Raw genomic sequence first — 17,113 nt, forward strand, 5'->3', positions numbered from 1 at the left:
TAAAGACCAAGTTTCAAATTTCATTGAGCTTTCAAATGTGTAATAAGCTAATCCACTACTAAAAAAATCGGGATTTTCGACCAAAAATTTCGACCACACGAGGTCGAAAAAGCTTTTATTTCGACCAATTTTTCGACCACACATGTAGGTCGCTAATCGGTAGGTCGAAATTTTTTTTCGACCACACGTGGTCGCAATCACATTCTACCGAATTTAAGGGAAAATTATTTTCGACCACATGTGGTCGAAAAATTATTTTTATATTAAATTATATATTTAACTTTTTCGACTACGTGTGGTCGAAAACATTATTTATATTTAAATATAAAAAAAAAATATTTTCACAATTTCGACCACATGTGGTCGAAATTGTAAATTGGGCTCAGATTTTCGACTACATGTGGTCGAAATCTGGAAACCATATTGCTAAATTTCGACCACACGTGGTCGAAATTATATTTTTCTGGGTACAATTTCGACCACATGTGGTCAAAATTGTGAAATATCTGGGCTATTTTCGACCACAGGTGGTCGAAAATCTGAAATATTTTTTCCAGCATTTGCCTGTTTTTGACATCCCACCTGCCAATTTTCAAATAACCAAATTCATCAACCAAAACAGTCATCCAATTCATCAACAATTCAACACAACAACCATAAACAATGTTCAAACACTTGAATACTTAAACATTGTCCATTCAAACACTTAAACATCATAAACTACGTTCAAACACTTAAACATCTTAAAATTAAAAGTACTTCTAGTTCAAATTAAAACTACATTCAAACCCTTAAACATAATATACATATCCATTTAAAAATAGCAGAATTAGAATCCAAAACCACATTAATCAAAAAGGTCAATGTTCGGTGTTAGAGACATGATTCGTATCCTCCCCACTAGAATCATCGATAAGAGCATGATTTATGTCAGCTTGTGACCAACGTCGTCTACCTTTTGAAGGTCGGGTTAATATTGCATATCACCAAATGCAGCGTACTTATTGTGACATAATCTTAACTTCCCTTGAGGAATTATGACAATCTCCTTTCTGAAAAATGACGTTCCAATTTAGTACTAACATTTTCACTTGATGAACTTAGTAAACCAGTTTAACATATCTGAGTGAGCCTCTTCTGCAGATTTTACAGCCGATTCATCCTCAATGTTGTATCGAACTGTCCATCCATGTTCAACCCTTGGGAATATCTTCACAAAGCTTTCAATCTTCAAATAAGTGTCAGTTATTAGTCCCCCTTTTAAAACAGAATTATCGTCTTAATAATTCATCTTTTTTCTAGTAATCATCCTCAAGAAAAATATTAAACTTGCATGTCCAAGTTTTGATACAGAACTATACGAAAAGGGCAATTCTAATTACTAATTGTCCTATTATTCCATCCCTTTTTGTTATAGCTTCTTCCTTATAATGATCTTCTTCTGACCATATAGTAAACCTGAATGCTTAAAAGACACCACTTACCTCAGATTTTGCAGATAAAGCTTTGTCTAGTAGCTTCGCTTGGTCAGGCGAGAAAATATGGTCGTTTTCTGCTGCTAGTATTGCAATTGGAACTTTTACCCCTGGAAAATACAAGATTATCAGCTCGAAAAATTACGAAACTAGAGCATAAAATTACTTGTTCTTGTACCATGCAGGACAAGATGGAAAATTAATCTAAGCATGTACCGTTTATCTCATCAACTGTAATAGGACCAGGATGTAAGATAACTGCAGCCCCAATAGTACTCTCATATTTTGCCAATTTAGAGACTACCAGTCCTGATGATGAAGCAAAATAAGGAGTCCATGAATCTCTCTTTAATTAAAGAAAAGCCAAATGATTATAGAAACAAGAAAATGTATTATAGTTCAGAATAGAAAGAAGTGAGAGACAAAATTCTTTCACCTCCCCAGTAAAAGCCTGCTGCCCCTATGGCAGAAACACCTTTACTCTTCAAATGTTCAACCACTGCTTTACCATCTTCACATCCTTTGTCCTAAAAGATGTAAGAACTAACTCAATGACTAATACTCTTAAAAAGGAAACTTCACTTACACAAGAGCTATTTATGTCCAAGAGATATTTCTACTATTCATTCATCAATATTCCCATTTCCAAGAAGTTAATAGTTTCAAATTTCAAGTGTTGTAGCCACTCATATTCTATGGAATTAGAAAGTTCGCAACAAGGCTGGGTACTAACCGTGCCATGATCTTTCAGCCAAGTCTGTATGTTATGTTTCTCGCGATCTAGAGGTTCACCATAGAAAAAATCAGGAACAACCACCAAGTACCCTGCAGCTGCAACTTTATCAGGACCAGCTGCAACTCATAAGTGGAAAGTTTCTCAGGCCTTTTGCTAATCGGGGCTAACACTCCGGAAATGAAAAATGCCAAAATAGGAACAAGGATGGATACTGAGGTATCATGAGGCTTTATGGAAGTCCAACCTTTTTTTATCTTTAGGATTAATACTAATTGATAGAAAATGAAGTGTTAGAATATCCTACACTAGTCCCTCATAAGTTGTGTCATGATTTCGAAAAAGGTTTAAATTGTCCTCAGCTACTCCACCTATTGCCTCAAGATTTGGCCTTAAGTTCTTGGGTTTGGATGCTCAGGTTCTTTCACATGGAAATCTTTAAAGAAAAAAAGAAGAAGGAAGAGTACTACACATAATAGTCATCAAATCTCAGCCAGGAAACTCTATATTTACCTCAAATTTGGAGCTTCATATCCTGCAAAAACCAATTATATAAATAAGAAATGATAGCTGATAAACCTAGAAGCTACCATCTCTATGTTACTTTAATATGTGCAGATGAGTTATTATTACTAGTTTTAAGCTATTGATGATAAAAAACGATCAAGACTTTCAAACTGGTTGAAAACAACTGTAAAATTTACTATATATAGTCCGTAAAAACAGTCCCACAAAAACAGTTCAAAAAAACAGTTCAAAAAACAGTCCCCAAAAACCAGTCCAAAAAAACAGTCCAACAAAATAACTAAAACCATCCCAAAATTGAACTAAAACAGTCCCAAATAACTGAACCAACACAGTCCAACAAAATCACCAAAACAGTCCCAAAAAATAAAGAACCAAAACAGTCCCATAAATTAGAACAAGGACACCTAACCACACCATGAATTGTAAAATCCTCAAGTGTTTTAGCATAGTCAACAAAATCATAAACGCCGGCTACAAATTCATTCTTCAACCCAAATCGACCAGGATTAGTTCTATCGTACATCCAACTACGAGATTTCATCTACACAAATTGCAGAAAGTCTTGCCTTATTAAGGACTTAAACTATTGATATTACTTCAAAAAAATATAATATTGGGCGGAAAACAATACGTGCTTAAGTACAGAGTAGCCTCAATAATGTTAGCACTTCATAATGGAAAGAAAAAATAAATAAAGAGCAACAAAATAAATAAAGAGCCAAAATAAATAAATAGCACATAAATAAAGAATCAAAATAGTCCCAAAAAAAGGGACCAAAACAGCCCAAAAAATAACATTCAATTTCAACTCAAAATCCAAAAAAAAAATAACATAAAATAAACCCTAAAACAAATATTGAACACTAAATAAAGTTATCAAATCTACTAAATATAGAAGGTAATGTAGCTAATAACATGAGATTATTATGCATTGGTAAGTGTTCATGACATTGGAAAACAAAATACCTGAAAATGCAAGGGCTGCGCCGCCGATGGTGGACTGGCGGTGGTCGGAAGGCGGTGGGTTGAGGGTCTGGGCTGGTGGGGTGGGTAGAGAGAGGAGAGGGAGAGGTGGTGTGTGTGGGTAGAGAGAGAAGAGGGAGAGAGGAAAGAGAGAGAAAGAAAAAATACAAATGTGGTCAGATGTGGTCGAGTGTGCGTGAATAGATCTGTTCGAAATGTGTATATACAAATGTGATTCAATTTTTGACCACATGCGGTCGAAAATTATTTTTTTTTATTATTTTTTTTATTTTTAATTTAAACGTTTCCCATTTATTATTTATATAAAATTTAATTTCGACCACATGTGGTCAAAATTATATTTTCATTTTAAAAAATCGACCCCGTGTGGTCAAAATCCTACTGAAAATAAAATAAAAATTAAATTCTTTATTTTTTGACTGCGCGTGGTCGATTTTTTTTCGACCAAAAATGTGATTGAAATTTTTTAGTCGAGAACGCCCCTTTTTTTTAGTAGTGTCAACCTTGGTTCTCAAGTTTGCGAGGGTAGCCTCGTTGATAAGAATGCATGAATTGACAAAATCATCACCAAGCTGATCCCGATCCGGAATCATTCCTTCGTCAACGGCTATAGCAAATGTTAACTTCTTGGCATAGCTACACACATGAACCGTCAACCCCTACGATATGCATTTGCACTTAGAGATTTTGACCCAAATAGTTTATCTTTCTTTCAAATATAACAATATGAATGTAGAAGATTCATATAACTGATCTTAGCTCGTATGTAATTGAAATATAGTTGCTTGATTGACAGAAGAAACTTACAGTGGGCTGGGCCATAATATGTTGGTGCAAGGAATGCCAATGGTTGGCCTGGCAAAGAAACTTCTCTTCAAGCGGACCACCTACGTTTGAAAAGATTAGTGTTGTTTGGAAAAAAACTCTTTCATTAAGTGTTGTCGCACCCTATGTTCCATGCCAAAGCAAAATAATGTTAGATTTAGATTCCAACGGCAACTAAAAGGAACGAAAAAATTCAATTATCTCGATGCCGCTTGACAATTTTAAGGTGTAAAGAGAAAAAATGGAATACCTTAAAGCCAAATAACTTGAGGAAAAGCTGTGAAGGGTAAAAGGTGCATTGAGACTCAAGGGAATGCTTCTTTCGATCCATTGATGTCTTACCTTTGCGGACATAATCCAGAGGATTCTCTAATTGGGCTATAGTTAAGGGAATTAAGACAAAGCCAAAACAATTGCCTTGTATTACTACGGCATTCTTCTCAATCATTTCAGCTATAGCCTATCATATATGACCATGTGAACTTAATCTACTAGGAACATATGACAAAAAAAATATTGCATTACAGTAAACAAATTTGAATGTACATCAATCTTTAAACAAAAGCTTTCTGCATCATTCTTGTGAAACCTATAAGCAATCTTGGAATCTAGATGTTATAATTTAACGTGTGAATGAAGAAATACTCACTTTGACACCTAAAGCTGGTCTCAGATTCACTATAACAGTGGCTCTGCATCTCGTCTATTCTAGCGAAAACTTCCTCTTGCCTTCAATTTCTTGTTAAGAAGAACAAATTATAGAAAGCTTGATTAGCATGGTTGAAATTATTTAACCCCGGCTCACCCCCTTGCAAAACAAAGCAGGGTGTTCTACTTAATTCCTTAGGCCAAAAAGAAATAGCAAAAGTAACTGTATGACTCACCTAGCTTGATTTGTCGGTTTTCTGTTCCGTTTATTAGAGTACTAATTTTCTTGGCTAATATCTACTATGCCTTTTACGATATGTCATATTTGGTTGGTGAAATCCTGAAGTCTTTGTACATTTGTTACAAAGTATATATACAATGAGCTAATTGAGGAGATTAAATTACCGTAATCTTCAATGAATGTAACGAGACAAAGTTGTTTGTGTTATCCGCAGTATAACATTATTAACCTTCTAAATTTACAAGAGAGAAAGAAACATGAGCTTAGGTTAGAGACAAATTAAAATTTGAAATTCCTGCAAAAGGGATTAGCCTATTTGGCCAACCTTCTGATTTTAAAAACTAAGTGCTTATTTTAGATAATTGAGATGTTTGGCCAAGTTTTTAGGAAAAATATACGAATTGCTTTCGAACAGTAGCAGAAAAGTAATTTCTTTTTAGGAGCACTTTTGAATGCTTGGTCAAACACAAATTGTTGCTATAATAGTTGCAAAAGTTTTTTTCAAACAATCAATCAAACACAAGTTATTATTCTCCAAAAGTATTTATCGGAAAAGTATACTTTAAATAAGTAACACCTTTGAAAATAATTAAATAGATTTTGGAAGCTTGGTCAAACAAGCTATAAATATGGTGATCGGCCTTAAATTACATATATATGCGCACGCACACTCCATTTGTTTCAATTTAAACGTCTTGCTTTCCTTTTTAGTCTAGTTAAAAAAGAATGACACTTTTTATTAAAAAAAAATTAATAGAAACAGCCTATAAATTAAATTCATCTGTACCAAAATGATAATTCCAACAACGCAATTCCAAAATTAGACACTTTTTATATTTCCTACTCCCTCTGTCTCAATTTATGTGACACCCTTTTCAATTCCAAAATTAGACACTTTTTATATTTATTACTCCCTCTGTCTCAATTTATGTGGCACTCTTTCCTTTTTAGTATGTCCCAAAAAGAATGTCACGTTTCTATAATTAGATATGACTTAACTTTAAAATTCTCCTTTTATCCTTAATGAAATTATTTATAGTCACACATGTCTAATAGTCTAATATTTGTTTAGACCACAATTTCAAAAGTCGTCCTCTCTTTCTTAAACTTTGTGCCAAATCAAATGATGTCACATAAATTGGGATGGAGGGAATATTAACTTTTTAAATCTATCTGTCTGGTATATTTAAGATCACAAGATTTAAAATTCTTCCGTACTTTCTTAATTTAGGACACATGAAATGAATAGAGAGACTATATACTTACACCATTTGTTGCATTCTTAATAAAATTAATGTCGTCCAAGCTAACCGTTCAATAAATAAATCTTTTACGAAAGGACTTATGTGCAACCGTGAAAGGTGATTGAGAGTCCTTCAAGAATAAGAGTGTTGTCGTTGTAATCAGAAAAACATCCACAACTGTACTGAACAAAAGTTTGATGCACAACCACAACTTTAGGAGGTACTGCCATATCAACGACCAAATACTTTTTCTGTTATTGCTTATTGAAAAATTCGGTTTGTCCTTAGAAGAAGATGAAACTGGGAGAGTCGGCAGAGAAGTAGGATCCAAACTTGTCCGAAAACAAGAGAGTAAAAGGGACATGAGGGCAACTCCATCCCCAAGAGAAAGATGAATACGAAAAATTGAAGTTGCCTCAGCATGAGAGGTTTTCACGTTAAGGACGTGAAAATCCCATAGAGGTTTCGACACGTCAATAGTTGTCCCGCTGAGGTTTGATAAATAATCTTCAACCAATTTGTCGGTATCCATATGGTTATCGGCGATCCGGGGCACTATGATATGATCATCTATGTTCACTGTTGTGGGAACCTACCTCATTTTCCGATTGCCATCCGTCTCATGTATAACCTGTACGTAACACATTTAAAATTAAGTTTAAATTTTATGTACTAACGTTGTAATGATTTTACATTAAAATGGCCATTTAGAATAAAAAATTGCAAGCAACATATAAGTAACCATGTAATAATAAATTAAATTAAATTGAGCAAGTTAGCTGTCTAAAAAACTAAAACAGCCTAGTAGGCCAGTCAGTGACTTCATCATTACTTAATGATTTTGTCCAGGATAGCAAATTTTTATTATTTCAAAGTAAATTGTGCCTTAATACCAGATAAATCAGCGTACCCGACCAATCGATATATATGTCTCAAGCACTTCCTTGTAAATTGTATGTTCATAATTGTACCTTGTTTGTGTTAACAGTACTATTTATCAACGGCTTTTTAAGAGTTTAAGGTCTATCATAGATGATGTAAATAATATTCATGTAATTAGATTACTTATAAAGTATAATTAAAATAAGAGAAAATTACATGGGCTCACTACTATAATATTACATGTACAGGAAATTTTCCCTTAAAATAATTGAATTACACTTTGTTGTTAGGATTTTAACCCTTTTTTTGCACGGATTGCCCTTCTTTTGGGGTGGTCTTTAAATTTTGCCCCTCATAATTGTGTTCTTTAAGTTTTGCCCTTCGCTTAGATACCTGAGGTTCTCGGTTCAAACCCCCACTCAGGCATAAAATAAAATAAAAAATCGCAAGGCAGGGCTGGGGGAGTGTATGCCGGATCCGGTATACAGTCTTTAAGGAACAACTAAAGTTATGCCGGAGGGGGCAGACTTTGCCTTGAGACATACATATATATATATATATATATATATATATATATATATTTTTTTTTTTTTTTTTTTATTATTTTTTATTTTACTTTTCAAGGCATACTTTTAGTTATGTCTTAAGGAAAAGTTCCGTCTTATGGGGCATACTTTTAGTTATGCCATAACTAAAAGTGTGCCCCATAAGATATAACTAAAAGTATGCCCATAAGGCGGAACTTTTCCTTAAGGCATAATTAAAAGTTTGCCTTATAAGGCAAAGTCTATGCCTTAAAAAAAAGTTCTGCCTTATGGGGCATACTTTTGATTATGCCTTAATTAAAAGTCTGCCCCATAAGGCATAGTTCCTTAAGGAAAATTTTTGCCCCATAAGGCATAACTAAACTATGCCTTGAGGAAAAGTTATGCCCCCTCCGGCATAACTTTAGTTTTTCCTTAAGGACTTTATGCTGGATCCGGCATACACTCCCCCCAGCCCTGCCTTGCGATTTTTTTTTTATTTTATGTCTGAGCGGGGGTTCGAACCCAGAACCTCAGGTATCCAAGCGAAGGGCAAAACTTAAAGACCACAAATATAAGGGGAAAAATTTAAAGACCACAAATATGAGGGACAAAATTTAAAGACCACCCCAAAAGATAACAGGACTTTCCTTCAGCCCAACAAGAGAACCTCCGGGGCTACTGAGTGAGGTCGATTTATGCAAATGCCCTTTTATATGTCATTGTTTAGTTGTTGTCCTTATTTTAAGAAGTTGAGAAAACATTGCCCTTGTGAAAATATCCTTTGGGTCCTCGGACAACGTTACTTTATAGCCCAAAAATTAGACATTCGTTGTCTAACATTTGCAATAATTTGCTTAGATCCTAATCTAATATTTTCTCATAAGATTTTTAGTTTGATCAAAAGGATCTTTAGACTATAGTCTAAAAGATCCATAAGCTGCAAAAGAAATAAAAGATGCATGGTCATATACTAAACGTCCAAAAAAGGACAAGTTGCGAAAATTTGATTGAGATAGGGCCCGATTCTTAAGAGAAAAGGATTAAAGAAAAACTTGGGAACTGTATTTAGTAAGAAAAACTTGGGAACTGTATTTAGTATAATCTGCCATGCAAGATTGTGATTTTTTAATTAGGACAAATATAGTTTCATGTTTCTTTGTTAGTATACCTGCAACCTGGAAAAGCGTGGGTGTTTAAGTATCGTGCGTTGTATCTCAGCTTTCATGGAGTCAAACTCAATTGGTACTTTCCAGCCCGTAAACATTGTAGTTAGGCTCATGAAACATTTGAGAAGTTGGACTCAGTAATATTGCTTCTTCTCCATTTTCATCTAAATTTTTTGATGTTCGTAGGTTTGACAACCATCTTGTTTCCAATATTAATTAAGTGAAGATGATCACTATGATTTAGCAAATGCGGATAAAAGGCTCCATCTCTTTTATAGAAGAGAGGAAGGTTTATTAGGTGCACAAGGAGAAAGATTTCAACCATGAAACGAAAGCTTTCATTAAATTATAGCACAACTATCTTGATAATCTAGTTTTTCTAGACTAGTTTAGACAACGACGTGCCTTTTTTGTGAAAATATATTTCGGAAAAGCTTAATTATGAGCTTAAGAGGAAAATTTATAAATGAAAAATATTCTATTTGCTGAGGGCCTAATTAGTGTTGTGTAATGCCAGCATCCTGCCTATGGTGAGGCCCAAATGATGACTCAGGGATGGCCTCTATAGAAGTCATGATCAAACATGGAACGTAACTTGCTTGATTGAGTACTTGGCTAAGAAATAAAGTTACACCCTTATCATCAGATATAACTTTTGACACGATGATAATCGATTGATTCTAAACACTTACGTTTAACAAGGTTTTGAAGGTTTGAAGTTCTTTTCAAAAAATTATTTTAGGGGTAAATAGCATTTTCCGTACCTTAGTTATTGATAAATTCTTATTTTAGTCCCTACTAACTAATTAAGCAACGTTCAATTAATTGAACTGAACACTTTTTATCCCTTTGCTTATGAATAATCACAAATTCACCATAATTATTAACCACTAGTGAAATGGTCCGCGCTTCGCGCGGTTATGAAGTATAATTTTTCGTTACAATTATAAACATCGAATATAAAAAAAAATTATCGCAAATAAGTAAATAAAGTTATATATATTATGTTTACATTTAGTTTAATGTTTCTACCAAGAAAAGGGAAAAATACAACATAAATGCATAAAAAATAAATTAACGTGCTAATAAATATAAAAACTATAGATTTATTGAGAATAACTCTCTCTCTCTCTCTCTCTCTTCGAATACTGCATCGACCTGATACCAAAAAAAAAAAAAATTCAAAACAATAAATGACCCAATAATTTGCCATTAGAAAAACTAAAAGAGAAAGAAAGGATAACGTAATATAAAAATAATTTTACTCTAGTAATAAATAAAATCATTATTTTAAAACATACCAAAATTTCTTGAAACCTCGTAATCCATTTGGAGTTTAATTATATGCTTTATGAACTTTTGCAAATTTGTGCTCTTTTTCTATAGCGGTACTCTTTCTATTTTTAAGAGATTTATGATCTAACCATATATATTGTCTAAAATTGCATATATAATTCTTCTTTAAGATATAATTTAGATATTTAATAAATATACCATTAGTTATAAACTGTTGTTTACGCATTTATTTCTTCTCGTTTTCATATTTATATCCTTGAAATAGTTATCTTTGCTTGAGTAATTAAATCAATTCTCCTTCACCTTTTACTAATATTATGCAACATCATAAAAATTAGTTTATATTTCAACTAATTCCTCCTAGCATTGCTCATTTTTTAGTTTTCATTGTCATGTTTTAAATCAAGATTTTTTTATTAATATCCCTTGCCATGTTTTAACCGAGAAAGAAAAATTCAATGCCAAAACTAAAAATTCAATCCTTGATAAATGATGAAGACAGTAAATGATGAATCAAAGTCCAAAAGGAACAACACTCAAAGAGTTCAAACTCAACATACCATAATAATGATCTCGGAATTTTGAAAAAAACTTGAGAACTTCTAACAACAAAACAAAAAAATGAAAAACTCGAAGATTATAATTTTACATATCAATAAACAACTTTTCTATTAATTAAATTGTATGTTTGAAAATTACAAATTAATCTACAATCTCATGTTCTATCATTATGGTTATTAAAAGTTGATCCATATGACTAAGGAAGGATATATATACTTACTTAAGTAGCATGTTCGAATATGTTGGCTCTTCCTTAAGTAGCATGCTCGTATACGTTGGCTTCCTTTCCTACTTCTAAACTTTGAAAATATCCTGGCCTGAAAACACAATAAGTGAACCTTATCATCAAAGAAAGAAAACTGAAAAATTAAGTTAATTAAGCAAATAAAAATTTAAAGAATACTTAATTATAAGTTAAAGGGGAAAGATGGACCCAGATATCAACATAACATCATCAAATTCTTTAAAAAATACAAAGAGAAGCAAAGAGAAAAAGTTAAATCATTTTTTTAAAGAATTTATCATTCATATCATCAAGAACCCAAAAAAATAATATCAAATATATGGTTGCAACATACCTTAATGGGGCGTTTCCTCGCCGGATAATCAAGTAAGTCCAAAGCTCATAATTGGTTCTAGAAGCTATAAATGAATACGCAAAAGCAATAAAATTCTCATCAGAATATTTTAGAAAATGTAAGTACTAATTTACAATACCACACATAGATGGGGAAAGAGAAAAACAGAAACAAAGTTATAATAATATTAGGCATACCGAATCATTGTACCACGTAAAGTCGAACTATGCAAGGATGTCTAACCATTCATTTTATATATATATATATATATATATATATATATATATATATATATCTTGTAATCTGCATGCAAAATCAGATCAAAAGAGTTAAAAATTTGACCAGCCAAAGAGGCAACAGATGAAGGAATAAGGAAAAAAAACTCCAACCCTAATTTCTCAAGCCACGTGATCATCTATAACAAACATCTACACAACAACAAAATGATACAGCAAAATTTTTACTTCTTAAGCACCTCAAAAGTTTATCAAAAATTTATAGCAAACTTGTGACCCATTCATTTCCTCAGAAACGAAATAGAGGCCACCCAACAATCTCAATATAAATTTCTATTGGTGTGATTTAAGGTGTCATAAACTTGCACATTAAATAATTGGGGGTTATGAATATGAAAGGATTGAGTGTTATGGATGTTACTAATACTAATTAAGAGGACAATTGATGTAATTGAAGAGGTATGAGTTATGGAAATTGATTTTGCAAAATAAAATAATTGAAAGAAATGAGAGAAAAAGTCAAAAAAAGGAGAAAAAAGATAAATACTAATGGAGGCCATAGAGAGGTGCCACATCACCTTGTCTATGCCTAGCTTTATATTATATATAGATTCCACCACTTAATTAATCATGTGATATGTTAAATTTGTATTGTTTTAATTATATTTGATAGTACTATAATTTTATAAATAGCTAAATATAACATATTTTCTACATAAAAGGATCAAAAATAATTTTTTAATTAACTGAAAATTAAATATGTTGAGTAATATATAACAAGAACTAAAATCATAATTTAGCAATAACTTAGGGACCATTATTATCCCTTTATCTTAAAAAGCAAACCATCTTAGTTAGACGAACAAGCTGGACGTAGTAGTAATTAAACATATCATCTACTACTATGTAATCTATATATATTATAAAACTAGGTATAGATAGGGTGATGTGACATCTCTCTATGACCTTCATTCTCATTTATCTTTTTTCTCCTTTTTTCCTTCTTCATTCTTCATTTATCTTATTTTAAACTAGCTCAAAAAAAACTCTAAATTAAATTAATGGTGTTAATTGCCATTCATTCTTGAGTTAATACTTACCATGAAAGCTGCAATTGTTACAAAAATACACTCAACGTGTTTTCTGGTAATAAATGTTTGTAATAAACTTTTCTCCTACCGCTTCAATGGTTTCTTTATTCTATCATTAACTATTCTCCTTCCTAATATCAATCAAATAATTACGTATTTACACGGCTTTTCCTATTCTCTCATTTAAGGTACTCCTACAATAACTATCAAATTAAAGAAAATGAGTTATGTGGAAATAAGCAAAGACAAGAACATGCCCTTTTGATACGGTAGGAAAACATAGTGAATTTTGCGCCTTTTTCCTAGCCAGAATTGAGAGCTAGAAGATTGAAAACCAAGAAAAAGAGTCGGTCAATCGAGATCTCAATACTATTCTTTATGTACCTTTGTCAGTCATTTTGTTCTTGTAGATTCATGAAAAATATTGATAGTTTGAACTCTAACTTGAGTTTTTAAGTTGTAATTTGATTGCAGGTGTAAGAAGCATATTGGATTACATCTATCTCTAAGTCAAGTTCATCCAAATAGCATTTGTAGCAATTGTACTATTGTAGTATATCACAACTCTTAATTATTTTGTCGTAAACTTCTCTAAAGAAGCCATGTAAATATTGCAAGAACAAGAAAGGCCAGTTTAGAGAATGGAATCTCCATTTCCGGAAAGGCAATGATGAGGTGAATTCTCCTTTTATTTTTAGACTTCGGAAATATTTTGTAACCATCAGATGATATCATTCTAACTATTCATTCATTTCCCCTTCTTAGTAGATTTTTATTTATATTTTGTTGCTTTCAAATTTGTACTGTTGTAGATATGGTGATCCCTACTTTAGAAAGTTAATGAGGGAGGTCTATGTTTTCTTGGATACTCAGGAGCAGATCAGGTATATTTTCAAGTTTTTATTATCAATTTTAAGCATTTTTCAAGATACTCATTTTTCTTTATTTTGTAATAATGATTGGAACATGTGTATTTTATATTCTCAGAGTTTTTATACTCAATTTGAGTATTTCTCAGGTACTCACTTTCCTTATTCGGCATTCATGATCTTTTTTCTTTTAATGTTATAAGTCTGATATGATTTTTTTCAGTATTGAATTTTACAAGATTCACCAAGTTGATACAAAATGAGAGGCTCTGCACAGTATGAGAATCAGATCATATATTTGACGGAATGAATTCCGGATAATTATTTCTTCTAAACATACAATTTGATAACCCTTTCTTATTTAGTTTATATTATGTGCAATTTATTTTGTTGCAAGGTCCTGGCGTTGTTTTCTTCCCAAAAAATAGTAGTAGGATTTCTAAATGGGAGAGATGGAGTATTTTTATTTCATTTTATATACTATTTGACTAGGGTTGGCTCTTAGTACCAAAATGTTCTTTTTCTCAATCATTTTTTGCTTTTCCCGACCTAACGTTTTGGTTGTTTATTTTTTATATTTTCCCATTCTTTCATTCTACTTATGTTAAAAAAAAAATCGTTATTAGAAAAACTGTAATTTCCTTGTACATTAGAAAGCCCAAAGTTCTCCTAAAATTTTGTCTTAAAAAGAGGTAGACTAAAGTTCTTCTCCATTAAGTGACATCTAATCGCCTTTTACAAGTCGCTTAAGTAACAATATTTTGATATGTGCTGAAAATATATCATTTTCATTATACTTAAATTATTAATGTGTAGTTAGTACTTTTCTTTGATGGCATGTGTTTCTAATGTAATTAAAATACATGTATTATTGAAAACAGGGAACTTGTGACTATGCCTATACTAGGAAAGATTATCAAATATTGGCACCAAAAAGAATATACATGATTGTTGCTCTCCATAAATCAAAAAAAGAGTAAAGTGTGAAGTATTTCAAAAATAACATGTCACAACAAGTGCATTCTTTATTACCAGTTATTACAATTTTGTAAAGCTTGAGGGTCTCCACCTACAAATTATTGCCGGTAGATGTTCTTTTGAATCTTTATGTTCATGCTCATAATCAGTAGTGACATTTGCTTTTATTTCATTTTAGATGATAGTGAAATTTAGAAAACAAAATTATGATCGCGCGAAGCGCGAACATTTTCACTAGTTGAATCAGAAATTTAATCATATTAAATAGTAGTATTCAGCTTGATTTTAGCTCGGATCTTAAATATATAGCTCATGAAAATTTGTGAATGCAGTGGAAATATACACTACGTCTTAAATCCTCTCAAACATATACATAAGAAATGGAATAAACATTATTAAATACGCATTTGCCCCAGGTTGTTGTAATAAATTAGCCTTATTTTAAGTTACGGTTATCTTGGGCCATTTGTGATCTCATAACATGGAATCCGCGACTTTCGTAGCACAACAAAAAAAAAAGTTGAACCAAACTAACGAAAAAAAAAACAAGTTGTTGACACCTAATTTTGTCTAGGCATGCTTAAAATTAACGTTTTGGGGAGCCCTGATTCATTAAAGAGCGCGAAATATATTTTTTTACACATTTTTACATTTTTCGATAATTTATTGATGATTATCCTTATTTTAGGAATTTTATCAATTTATTGTCATTTTCCAAGAATTATTATTTTGCACATGTGCAGCGTAATACTACCATTTTTGTGCAATTAATAATTGTTTCTTAATTTTATAGCAATACATTTTCATATCTTACACATTAATATTTATATTTTTATACTTACGTTATTATTTATACATGTATTAATTAACTATATTTTAGTACAGTCCAACAATGCAGAGAAAATCGGAGTAATTAATTCTTAAACACAGAGCAAGAATTCGATCAAGTCAAGATCTCGTCACCTTTTTAAAAGTTGACATTTGAGGTGATAGATTGGGTTCTTGATCAATTGATTAGTGCATTTTTACACACGGGTTAAAAGGGGTAAGGGGACAAGAGGATAGTTCTTTTATTTTTTGGACAAAAACATGTGTTTGTTTACATTATAAGAAAAGGGGGTTGATTTAATTATTTTCTACACAACACACACTATTGATTTTCAGAGTTTGCTCCACCTTCCCTCTCTCTAAACCTAATACTACATTTTCTTTCTCCCTCCACTTCCCTCTTTGCCACCGCCCATCACCACGCCGGAGCTCCCCAACATCACAACGACGCACCCCTCCACGACCCCACTGCCCCACAACTTCTCTCTTAGCCGTCAACCACCACCCTCATTGCTACCGCCGGCGAACACCAACCCACACAACCACGAACCACCCACGCACCATAACACCATCTCGTCTCCTTCTCCCCCTCTTCGTCTTCTTCGCTGCTCCGGTGAATCGGAGCAGCCAACAACAGTCACCACACCAGCCCACTACCACCAGTGACGCCCAGCGCAACCACCACACCAGTCACCTCCTCCACGAACCACACCACGACCCTCTCCCTTTGATTTTCCCTACACAGCAGCCTTGCTGCTCTTAACCCCGTCACTGCCTACCCGACGTCAGCGAACAGCCATCAACGGCGGGGGAGGAGCAGCCAGCAGCAACACTGCCTTCCTCCATGAACCCATCTCCGACGAAACACCACGACGATGACAAACTCTCTCTATTTTGCTGCTTCTCGCCCGCTGTTACTTCTGCATTTTTTGCGTATTTGTATATATTTTGCAGGTTTATAACTGCCTTGCATTTAGCGGTACTGCTCCGCGCTGCTGCTGCCATTGTTGGGCTGTTTTTGAGCGTTTTTCGGTGACTTCTATGTTGCCGGAGAATCTCTATCTTGCCCCTTGTGGTTGCTGATTATTGTCATTGTTTTTTGTAGCTTTGCCCCCGGACCTCGGGGTTGTATTTGTTTCAATTTATATGTGGCGGCTTTGTTTTTTCTTCTTTGTTCACATGATGGCTTCTCTTAATTTAGTTACTGATTTTATCCGTTTCTAGAAATATCACGACAAGTCGATTTGTTGGTTGTTTCTAATGATTCTTCACATTTCTCTTGCTAAAAAATAAATATTGGTTTGCACCCGAAGATACTACTCTGTGTGATTAATCTTTCTTGGCCACCCGAGACAGGCGGATGACACTTTTACTTTTTTATCATTTTATTTAAACTCATTTGGAAAAATACTATATCCAAATG

General features: G+C 33.0%; 1 protein-coding gene, 1 long non-coding RNA gene and 1 pseudogene across 4 annotated transcripts; all 3 read right to left on the reverse strand.

The window, feature by feature from the left end:
* Window positions 1-721: 721 nt before the first annotated feature.
* On the reverse strand, window positions 722-3,967 carry LOC132599968 (uncharacterized). Of its 2 annotated transcripts, none has more exons than XM_060313113.1 (6): window positions 3,703-3,967; window positions 2,209-2,300; window positions 1,912-2,002; window positions 1,692-1,784; window positions 1,485-1,585; window positions 722-1,228 (listed from the first exon to the last, which is right to left on the reverse strand). In XM_060313113.1, the coding sequence occupies exons 1-6, from the start codon at window positions 3,950-3,952 to the stop codon at window positions 1,088-1,090; spliced, it is 768 nt and encodes a 255-aa protein (XP_060169096.1). In that variant the 5' UTR covers window positions 3,953-3,967; the 3' UTR covers window positions 722-1,087. The 2 variants fall into 2 exon arrangements, with proteins under 2 accessions (XP_060169096.1, XP_060169095.1); XM_060313112.1 differs by having other exon boundaries at window positions 2,209-2,327.
* Window positions 3,968-4,068: 101 nt separating this feature from the next.
* Window positions 4,069-9,828, reverse strand: LOC132644377 (wax ester synthase/diacylglycerol acyltransferase 11-like; annotated as a pseudogene).
* A 320-nt stretch (window positions 9,829-10,148) lies between these two features.
* On the reverse strand, window positions 10,149-11,935 carry LOC132599970 (uncharacterized). 2 transcript variants are annotated; one of them, XR_009567087.1, is made up of 3 exons: window positions 11,689-11,918; window positions 11,331-11,427; window positions 10,149-10,411 (listed from the first exon to the last, which is right to left on the reverse strand). It is a non-coding gene; the product is annotated as an uncharacterized LOC132599970 (long non-coding RNA). The 2 variants fall into 2 exon arrangements; XR_009567086.1 differs by lacking the exon at window positions 10,149-10,411 and having other exon boundaries at window positions 10,979-11,427; window positions 11,689-11,752; window positions 11,886-11,935.
* Window positions 11,936-17,113: the final 5,178 nt, after the last annotated feature.

Source organism: Lycium barbarum, chromosome 6 (genome assembly GCF_019175385.1).
Source record: "Lycium barbarum isolate Lr01 chromosome 6, ASM1917538v2, whole genome shotgun sequence".
NCBI lineage: Eukaryota > Viridiplantae > Streptophyta > Magnoliopsida > Solanales > Solanaceae > Lycium > Lycium barbarum.

Bases quoted from the DNA above. Each gene is read 5' to 3' on its own strand.
- LOC132599968 (XM_060313112.1), bottom strand. From the start codon at position 3,952: ATGTGGTCAAAAATTGAATCACATTTGTATATACACATTTCGAACAGA. The intron at 2,328-3,702 runs GTATTTTGTTTT...TATGAGTTGCAG, and splicing joins CGCAGCCCTTGCATTTTCAG to CTGGTCCTGATAAAGTTGCA. The intron at 2,003-2,208 runs GTTAGTACCCAG...TACATCTTTTAG, and splicing joins GGCTGAAAGATCATGGCACG to GACAAAGGATGTGAAGATGG.